Raw genomic sequence first — 10,320 nt, forward strand, 5'->3', positions numbered from 1 at the left:
GGCCAGCGCAGGATGCAAAGAGCCCGCTCCGGGGGAGGCGCGGGCCAGGGCGCGCAGGCAAGCCTTTCCCGGGCGCACTCGGAGACCTCGCCACCCGGCGGCCGATTGTGCAAGCGCCCGGCTGCGCAGTCGCCACTGCCAGCTTCTGCCGCCGCGGGAGGGCGGGGCGTCCAGGCTCACACTCGGTGAACCCGCGGCGGCCTCCCGGGGGTTATCTCCGGGGTGGAGCTGCGCGCTCCTACCCCGCTGCCGCGCACCACTCACCCAAGGCGCTAATGCCCTCGTTCACCTCGCTGACTCCATCCCTTTACACCCCGTCACCCCCTCCCCGCCCGTCCCGCGTCCCCGGTGGCCTGGCCAGCCCGGGCCCACTCCGCGCCCTTATTGGTCACCCCGGGCCTGCCCCGTTTCCATAAATAATGGTCCCCAGCCACGGGCACTTGGAGAGCCAAGAGCAGACCCAGGAGCATCTCTGCTGTCCTCCGAGACAACTCCAGGCCCCGGCTCCAGACCCGAGCAACCAACGCGCAGACGGACCGCCGGCCAGCATCCCACCTCGCCGCTTCCAGCGGGCAGCTCCGGAGTCCAGCGCGCCGCCGCCCAGGTGCTGCGGGGCAGCTTCCAGCATCCCAGTCCGCATCGCCTGCTCCATCCCACCGGAGGGCTCTTCCCGCTGCTCCTGGCCACAATCAAAAGCCCCTCCGTCACTCCCCTCAATCCCCAATCCCTCGGGCATCTCTTTAGCACCCTCGTCTGGTCCAGCCCTCGCACCTCCCCACGTGCCCCGTCTCCCCTGACGCTATGAAGTCCCCCATCTGCAAGAGCCGCTCCCTGACCGCCTTTCTGCAGCAGTTCGGGAAGCCCCCCAGGCCCGTGACAGCGACGGCGTGCGCGCCCCCTCGGCCGCGGGAGGTGCCCCTCTGCCCGCTGGTGGCTCATGGCGAGGCGCAGAACGCGGCAGCCCTGCCGGGCCCCACCAACTGGCCGCTGCTGGGCAGCCTGCTGGAGATACTCTGGAAAGGGGGGCTCAAGAAACAGCATGACACGCTGGTAAATGCCCCGTCGCGCCCCAGTTCCCTCTCCCCGTCCCTCCCTGCCCAGCCCTCCCCAGCTCTCCCCCTGACTGGCGGCCGGTGCGCACAGAGCGCTCCAGGGTGTGAGAGGCTGCGGTCCGGGCGGGGGCAGCCCTCCTGCGGAGCTAGGCGGCGGGGCTGACTCGGCGCCGGTCCGCCTTCCCCCAGGCACAGTACCACCAGAAGTATGGCAAGATTTTCCGCATGAAGCTGGGTTCCTTCGACTCGGTGCACCTGGGCTCGCCGAGCCTGCTGGAGGCTCTGTACCGCACAGAGAGCGCGTACCCGCAGCGGCTGGAGATCAAACCCTGGAAGGCGTATCGCGACTATCGCCAGGAGGGCTATGGGCTGCTCATCCTGTGAGTCCTCGCAGTGGCGGGGTGGGGACCCGGCAGGGCCGTGTGCACCCGAAAACGGAGAGGAGGTGGGTGGCGGGGGCTCCCTGGCATCCAACCGAATAGACACCCTGTGGGTGTCCTAGTGTGTTCACACTGCTGACCTATGGCTAGCAGCCCAAAGCATAACGTACAACGCCACTAGCCAAGAAAAGCCAAACTAACAGCCATCCAGTGGATTCCAACCCTAGGGGTAGTAACTCTTTATAGAGGACTAGAGTAAAAAGCCCGCCCCCCACCCAGAGGCTGGATGGTAACTGCTACGGAGCCACAACTGCCAGCACTGGGGCTCCTTAGAATACAAAGGAATAGTAAATAAAGTCCCTCTCCCGTGTCCTCAGCAGCGCTGCCAGGGTTTCAGTGGATTGACGGGACCCTGGTGTTCTCTGGGGCTACTGAGCATGACCACACCTTTCCAACAAAAGCATGCCCCAGGGGGTCACGCGCGTTCAGATGGTCAGACTCTTGTGTGGGAAGAGGTTCTGAACACAAAACTGCTTAAACTCTGCTGCGAACTCCAGATCGCGGGCTCTAGAACGTGCTCTAAAGGCAGGAATCAATTACTTCTGCGTTTGAAGGTGACTTATCCAGGTGGGATGGTGGGGGCGCCCGGAGGCGGTTAATGATTCTGGAGTGTCACTGGGAAGGTGGAGTGTCGGAGAGGGGCCAAGGTGGCATTTTAGAAAGAGAAAGGGCGCAGTGGGATTCTCAGCTTTGACTTCTCAATATTGACCAAGTTAGCGTTTCTTTACCAAGAGTTGTACCTAATAGCTGTGTTTTTCACATTATAAACATTGGGGTTTAAGAACAAGGCTGCTTGGTGCCTCTGTGCCTGTATGGTCAGCCATAGGCAACTCCCCCCGCCCCCTCAATACACACACACATGCAAACTCACCACTACGGAGTGGATTCCAACTTCAGTAGGGTTCCTGAGGCTGTCCATGTTTACCAGAGCCGACAGCCTCAGTGCTCTCCCACAGAGCAGCCTGTAGGTTTTAACCCTCGACCTTAGAAACCCAGTGCTTGCCCCGCGACGCCACCTGGATGGGGCATACGTTATAAGGGTTTTTGATGGGGAACAGGCTTCTTACAACTCCACAAATCTTTGTATGGAGGCGATGAGCAAATTTCAAGGTTTGAGCTCAAAACAGAGAGGGGTCGCTGGTAAAGGTGGTGCTCCCACGCCCACTTTGGGGGCTTTGACTACAGCCTCCAGCCTGTCAGGCCCACCTCTGCCGGGGCACCTCACCCTGAGCCCCAGGGATGACTTGACCTTCAGAGTAAGCAGGAAGAGAGGTGCTCTTCCCTCCTCCTCCTCCTCCTCCTCCTCCTCCTCCTCCTCACCCTGCTCCTCACCTTCCTCCTCCTCCTCTCCCTCCTCCTTCCCTCTCTTCACAATCCTCCTCCTCCTCCTCTTCCTCCTCCTTCTGGTCCAGCCAACCCCAGTCAGTTTGGCCCATCTCCAGCACTGATGCCATTGCACAGCGGGAGGTGGGTGACGAGGTGTATCTCTCCTGCTCCTGCAGCTTGTTCCAACCACCCTCCTGCTTCTTTCCCCAGGGAAGGCGAAGACTGGCAGCGGGTGCGGAGTGCCTTTCAAAAGAAACTAATGAAACCCGTGGAAATTATGAAGCTGGACAAGAAAATCAATGAGGTATGCCGGCTGGGGCCAGCTAGCCAGGGTCTCTTGGGGATAGCGAGGGCAGGGGGTGGCCTTAAGGAACTTTGAGTGACAGGTACAACTTGTGGAGGGAAAAGCAGGCAAGAGAATCCTGTCAGCATTCCCTTCTCCTCTTTCCTCTTCATATCTAACCTTTCCCCATAAGCCCTTACTTCTCCCCCTTCCCTCCTTCCTCACCCATGTTTAGTAATACCTCCAAGAGGGCAGAGATGTGAGCACTGACATTGGTATTCCAGTCTTGGATCGGAGCCTGAGGTTTTCACCCACTAGCTGTGTGACCTAGCTTAACCTCTCTAAGCCTCAATTTCCCAGTCTGCAAAATGGGATTTCCAATCACACCATCACCACCAACAATTAGCCATAAGGTTTCAATGAAGTAATGCTTGTAACATTTTAGGTGATGGCTTTTGAGCCGGGTTTTGTGGGATGAGTAGGAGTCTGAAAGCCAGAGAAGATGGAAAAGGGACCCAAGGCAGAGATCCCCCCCAGGCAGACCAAACCATGAGAGTCTGAGATGGCATGGTTTGTTCACAGACCAGTAGTACATTTAGGTGATGCTGGACAGAGAAGAGGCTTGGACATTATTTGGGGGGCCACGCCATGGGGTTTGGTCCAACAAATCTCCCTATAGCTGACAGGGGGAGTGGTTAAGCATCTATTAATCTGTCTTTACTTCTGCCCACTTTGGATGTTTATTTTAAACAAGAATTATACCCAAATGGAATGATGTAGGTCAGAAGTTTGGGGGTACAAGTAATTAATACAAATTAATAAGGCAGGCCCTATGGCCAGCAGTTCAAACCCACCAGCCTCTCCAAGAGAGAATGATGAGGCTGTCTGCTCCTGTGCAGGTTTACAGCCTCAGAAACCCTCTGTTGGGTGGCTACGAGTTGAAATCGACTTGATGGCAGTGGGTTCGGCTTCACTTTTTGGAGGGGTGTCAGCAAACAGGACAGTGCTTGCCTTTCCTGGAGGGGACAGCGGCCGCTGTCCTGTTTCTCTGTGCCACTGCTGTCACATGAGAGGGCAGATCCAGGGTGCACAGAGCTCCTGGTTGCCTTTTGTTTTTCAGAGTAGTGGAAATTCCTTAGGTTTTATCTCTGTATTTTTAAATGGTAATGAATTCTAAGTATTCAAAAATATTTTAAATAGGCTTTACTGTCCCACCAGTTTTAGGGTGATAGAAAAACTACTCAGATTAGAGTTCCCATGTAACCCCCATCCCTCCTGCACAGTTTCTCTGCCACAATATCTTGCATGAGTGTGTGCACCCACTCACTGTCACCGAGCCCATTCTGATGCACGGTGACCCCATCTCAGGCCTCCCAGGCTGTCAGTCTTTGTGGGAGCAGACAGCCTCATCTTTCTCCTGGGGAGCAATGGGTGGGTTTGGGTCAATGACTTTGCAGCTAGCTGCCCAATGCTTACCCTACAGCGCCGCCAGGCCTCTTAAATATACCTTCTGTGTGTGCCCTGGCTACATGTATGGGCTTAGGAGTCACACACACATGCCTGGGTTCAAGCCCCAGCTTGCCCACTTAGCAGCTGTGTATCGGAAGCCGAGTGACTTAGCCTCTCTGTGCTGCCTCAGTTTATTCGTGTGCCACATAGGAATTGAGGATAATAATAGAATCGAAGAGAATGCCCATAAAACATTTTGTATGGTGCTTTAGACTAGACTCAAACCCAGACCCACTGCTATCGAGTCCCTTGTGATGAAATGGCTGTAGATGCAGTAGAACTGCCCTGACCCATAGGGTGTCCGGGCTGTGGATCCTTGCGGAAGCAGATATCCTCATTCTTCTCCCAAGGAGCTGCTGGTACGTTCGAATCACTGACTTTTCAGTTAGCAGCTCACTGCTTACCCCGCAGCACCACCAGGGCTCCCTTAGTACTAAACAAGCCTCTTTAAGCGAGGGGTGTGGCTGCCTCACCCCCCTGATTTTGAAATTGGCACCTGCAGCCTTTAAGGCTTGTCCAACCCAGGTAGAAAAGCCTGTCTGCTTTTAGAGCTGCCCTAACAGGAGCATCACAAGGGGTGACTCTGCCAGACAGAAGTTTATTTGTTCACAGGTTAGAAGGCTAGGGGTCTGGGCAAGGGTGTGTCTGTGTTGGCTCTGGGGGGAGCTCCTTGTCTCTTTTCTGCCTCTGCAGCCCCCGTGAGCCTCGGCCCTTTGATGATCCCCAGGTGGCCAGGCACCCATCTTAATGCCATCTCTTCTCTCTTGCTGGTTTCATCTCTTTAATATCTCAGAAGAGATTTATTTAAGACCCACCCCACATAAATACTATATCATCCCAAATGGGATTATAACCATAGGTATAGGGATGACGGTTTATAATACACCTATTCTGGAGGGATGTGGTTTAGTCTGTAACAAAGCTATTTTGTGGCAGAGCTGCATCCAGAATAGACAGGTCTTCTGCCTCTGTGTCCAACCTGCTCTACGCAGCACCGCCAGTGAGTAGCCGTGTGCAGGGCCCGCAGGGCCGTGGCAACCCCAAGGCTAGCTGCAACATCCCTCTTAGGGCTTTATTCCCTATTCGGATTAGAAGATGCCAGTGCAGTCTTTCCTGTTCATTCCAGCTTGATCCACCGCTGAGAATTCATCTCTCCATGCTAGGGCTATGGACCCAGCCTGTCCAGTTTCACAAGATCCGCCGGTGATTCTTAGGCTCAATGGGAACCTGTCGTTTAACACGATCCTGGAAGGCTGACCCAGGAGCTTAGGCAATTCCAGATTCAGATTCCCTGTCTAGCTGGGTGGAGATGCAAGCTCCAAGGGGGTCAGGCGTGAAGGAACTGGTTTGCAGCCCTGGGAAAAAGTTGGCAGCATCATTTGTCTACGTTGAGAGCTGAAACGTAAGCTTCTGGTGACTACAGGAAAGGCTCTGGAAAGAGCCTAGGACAGGGGATCTGGGCCCTGTAAAATGCATAAGTGCCGTGACTCCCCGGGAAATGATATTACAGGAGGGAATAAACAAGACAGCCACACCTGAAATTAGATGGCTGTCTTTTTTCTCTTTCTATGATAGTTTTGAAATGTCTTTTGTGGCTGCTTGCCTTCAAGGTGTTGGCGGATTTTGTGTGTAGACTCGACGAACTCTGTGACGCAAGAGGCCACGTTGAAGACTTGTACAGCGAGCTGAACAAATGGTCATTCGAGAGTAAGTTGGGTTTCCAGCCTGGGGGGTTGGACTTCCCCGTGATCGTGCAGATTAAGCCCGGTCCTGGTGAGAATGCTTCTGGGCTCAGATCCCTCACGTCCAAGTCGTGATTCTTCAAAGCACCCCAGTCTTGCCTTGCACTTTTGGATGCCACGTAAACCCTAGATAGACACCTGCTGTGGGTCCGGCACTGTACTTGGTCCAATGGGCACAGCAGTGAATGGGACAGGTTGGCGTCCTGCCCACAGGGAGCATAGACCCCAGTTGGGGAGACAGCCAACAGCTTGATGTGTTTTAATACAGACTCTTGAGGGGTAAAGAAAAAGAGCGTGGGAGCCCAGAAAGAGGGTGCTGAAGTAAGGCCAGTCCACTTGGGCCAGGTGACTTCAGAGGTGAGACATAGAGGAAGGAAGGGAGCAAGTCAGGGGTGGTGGTGAATCTCTGGACGTGTGCCAGGCAGAGCACACAGGAAGTGCAGACAGCCCAAGGTCTAGGGAGAAATGGTGTGTTTGAGGACCTTAAGGGATGCTGGTGTGAGTGGTTGTTGGCAAGTAATGGAAGAATGTGTAAAGGAACCAAGGTAAAAAAAAAAAAAAAAAGACACAAATCAGGAAGGGCCTGTAGGTTCTTATGAGAATTTGGACTCTTTCTAAGCCTTGCTCCCTTTTGCATCTCCAGCCTTAGCCTGTTGGCTTGCTGTGAATGGGCTGTTGTTGCAAACTGGCTGCCGCACCTTTTTCTAGGCAAATACAGAGAAGGAAGAGCTAAGCCCATCACTTGGCCCCCTCTATCAAGAAAGCAAGGGTTTACTCTGAAGCCTCATTGGCTGGAACTGGGTCATGTGACCACCCCACCTTACAGGGCTGGCTGGGAACTCAGGCAACAAAATGAGTAGTCCTGCAGATCCTAAACCCATCCTGTTTTACAGCCTCAGGACGGATGCCTGGCCATTCTCTGAGAGATTGGCAGAGGGCAGAGACCAGGGAGAATGGATGTTGGGTGGACCATGAGCAATGTCTGCTACACACATGATCAGCCATGAAATGCTAAAAGCAAGACAGTGTGGGAGGCTCACTCCCTGCATAAAGTGGCTGCATTGGCTCCCCCAAAACACTCATTGCTGAGTCAGTGCTGACTCATAGTGACCCTCTAGGGTAAAATTGCCCCTGTGAGCTTATGAGACTAATTCTTTATGGAAGCCCTGTCTTTTTCCCTCAGAGTGGCTGGTGGTTTTGAACTTCTGACCTTGCAGTTAGCTGCCCGATTCATAACCACTGTGCCACCAGGGGTCCTCTGCATTGGCCAATGTGGTGACACGTTGTAACTTCAAAATGAATGCTGCACAAATAGGACATCAGGACCCACTCACGGGTCACGCTGGCCCAACCTAGTGTCTTAGGAATAGCAAGTCATCTTTATTGATGGGTCAGTTCTGATACTCCTTGCTATTACCACCCGCTGTGAAAGAGCAGCCAGTTTGCACTGTTGGGCATGTTTTAGCAAGCAGGCGGCTTGACTATTACAGACCCCTTAGAAAACAAACAAGCAAACAAACAAAAGACCCACCAAACTCATTGTCATCAAGTCAATTCCAATTCATAGGGACCCTGTTGGACAGGGTGGAACTGCCCTGCGAGTTTCTGAGACTTTTCCTCTTTACGGGAGTAGAAAGTTTGCTGGGCCACTGGTGGCTTTGAACTGCTGATCTTGTGAATCGCAGCATAATGTGTAACCACTATACCACCCAGGATCCCTAGTACAGACCCAGGCACTCATAAATAAGATGGGGGTATCTTCCTTCTAATAGTCTTTAGTGTTTCGGTAGCCATCACCCTTCAAACAGTGATTTCTCAACTTTCAAACCTTCTTGTCCCCTGCACAAACGTTTTCAGAACTGTACCCTCCGGGTGGCGTAGTAGTTACTCAGTGGGCTGCTAATCATAAGGTTGGCAGTTTGAAGCTACCAGCTGCTCTGAGGGAGAAACCGGGGGCTTTCTACTCCCGGAAACCCATGGGGCAGTTCTGTCCTGTGCTCTAGACTCACTTTGAGTTGGCATCTGCTCGATGGCAGTGAATGAGTTGAACACACTACGTGGCTGAATTCGTTTCCTTGCGTTTTACAAACGAGCTGGCTTATTTCCGTTTATCTTTGAAGGAAAATGGATGAATAATATTATCCCTAAGCCGAAGTCTGCATCACTGACCTAAGCAGAGGTTCTGGAAAAAAAACTAAGAGCTCTAATTTTTAAAAACGTATTTGTATCACCCAGAGTCACCATGCACCCCACCCCATTCTCTCTTAAATCCATTTTCCCACACACTTTTGAAGCTCCTCCTTGCCTCTAGGCCAGCGGTTCTCAACCTTCCTAATGCAGCCACCCTTTCATACAGTTCCTCATGTGGTGGTGGTCCCCAACCATAACAGTATTTTTGTTGCTACTTCATCACTCATTTTGCAACTGTTATGAATCAGGCGACCCCTGTGAAAGGGTCATTTGACCCCTAAAGGGGTCTCTACCCACAGGTTAAGAACCGCTGCTCTATGCCATGCTCAATGGAACCCCAACATGGGAAAGTCTTGGAAAACTGGACAGGAATGACTGGAGTTAGGGAAGAAAATGTGGATGTCGTTGGACAAACTGTGGCTTGGCCTTAAGTTTCTGGACTCTTGACACTTCCAGGCTGCGTGACATTAGACTCCTGCTTGTCAGGTCTGTTTCCTGTTTAGAAGTGCAGAGCACACTGCTTTCCTTGTGGAGTACCACGGCATCTACTCGCTGGCCTGTGAGCCCACAGCTACTTGTAGCTGTTGAGTCCCATCGAGTCTCTCCCCAGTCCTCTAAGCCCAGAGCTAATTGTTGGGAGTGGTTGGGCACCATCATGCCTATCGTGACTCAGAGGGACCTTACAGGGCAGGCGGTCACTGTCTGGAACCAGAACAACAGGTGTCTTTTCCTTGGAGCCATGGGGTGGGTTGGAACTGCCAACCTTTGGATCACCGTGGAGACTCCTTTCAAGGCGAGTGACCTACCTAATCACAGGTGCTCACTGTGCTCCTGGGTCATAAAAAGGAAACATTCACAGAAGGCATGTTGGGGACAACTGGAGACATTCCCACGTGACGGCCACACAGATGCATTGTGGAACAATGGCTACTGTTCTTAGGGATGGCAAAGACGTTGAGGTTATGAAAAGGAGCAGCTTCGATCTTGGGAGATCCTGCTGAAGGATTAAGTGTGACACGTCATGAGCAGAGAAAGAGATTTTGGCAAAACGTTATCAGTGACTGCAATGAAGTTGAGTCTATCGGTATTCTTTCAGATTGGGAAGTTTAAGTAAGAGAAGGTAAAGGTCAATGCACTGATGAAATGAAAGTATGGAAGTATATGTGAGCCATGTTGTCAATCAAACTGCAGGGGAAATGAACAGATGAAAGCATGAAACATATGCCAGTTCAGCTCCTGACAGGTAGCAGGTGTTGGGGCTGTACGGCAGGGTAGCCTGTTTGCCATGGGTAGTGACCCAGTGGGTAGAGTAGACTAGCTCTCCAGCTCTTTCTCCCATGGAGCCATCTGAGGGTGGGTTTGCTCTATCGACCTTTCAGCTCCCAGCACTTAACTGCTCCTTCTGTACTGAAAGGTCCACATAGAACTATTTTCTTCCATAAATGAATTCCCTCCCAACTATGAAAAGGCAAGAGAGACCAATAAACAATGGCAGCATCAAAGCTCAACTCCAGGCAGATGTAGCGGAGCCCTGAGCCAAGGATGCCTTTGCTTCATCTTCCACCCTCCAGCTCACTGAAAAAAACAAGGATGTCCTTCTCAGACCAGGAGGGTCAGAGGGCATGAGTCACAGAACCAGGAGGTCATTTCTGGAGAGGGAGGACCAACTAGACCCCTTCTCTGGCTCTTCCCCTAGGATCTTGGACATCTGTGATTTTTTTTTTTTTTGGTGTTGTTTCTTCTTAGAAATAACCACTCTTTCATGAGGGACAGAATTG

The 10,320-nt window shown here is 52.7% G+C and overlaps 1 protein-coding gene across 1 annotated transcript in view; it reads left to right on the forward strand.

Annotated features, from left to right (window-relative positions):
- The first annotated feature begins 458 nt into the window (after nt 1–458).
- The window catches only part of LOC101646845 (1,25-dihydroxyvitamin D(3) 24-hydroxylase, mitochondrial), a 22,100-nt gene continuing 12,238 nt past the window's right edge, over nt 459–10,320 (forward strand). The window contains exons 1-4 of the mRNA XM_045295481.1: nt 459–1,050; nt 1,242–1,432; nt 3,029–3,122; nt 6,221–6,391. Of these exons, the coding sequence (XP_045151416.1) occupies nt 802–1,050; nt 1,242–1,432; nt 3,029–3,122; nt 6,221–6,391 (705 nt within the window). The 5' untranslated portion in view covers nt 459–801. The remainder of the gene's footprint in view (nt 1,051–1,241; nt 1,433–3,028; nt 3,123–6,220; nt 6,392–10,320) is intronic.

Source organism: Echinops telfairi, unplaced genomic scaffold (genome assembly GCF_000313985.2).
Source record: "Echinops telfairi isolate 266 unplaced genomic scaffold, ASM31398v2 ScPeMD7_5592;HRSCAF=6446, whole genome shotgun sequence".
Taxonomy (NCBI): domain Eukaryota; kingdom Metazoa; phylum Chordata; class Mammalia; order Afrosoricida; family Tenrecidae; genus Echinops; species Echinops telfairi.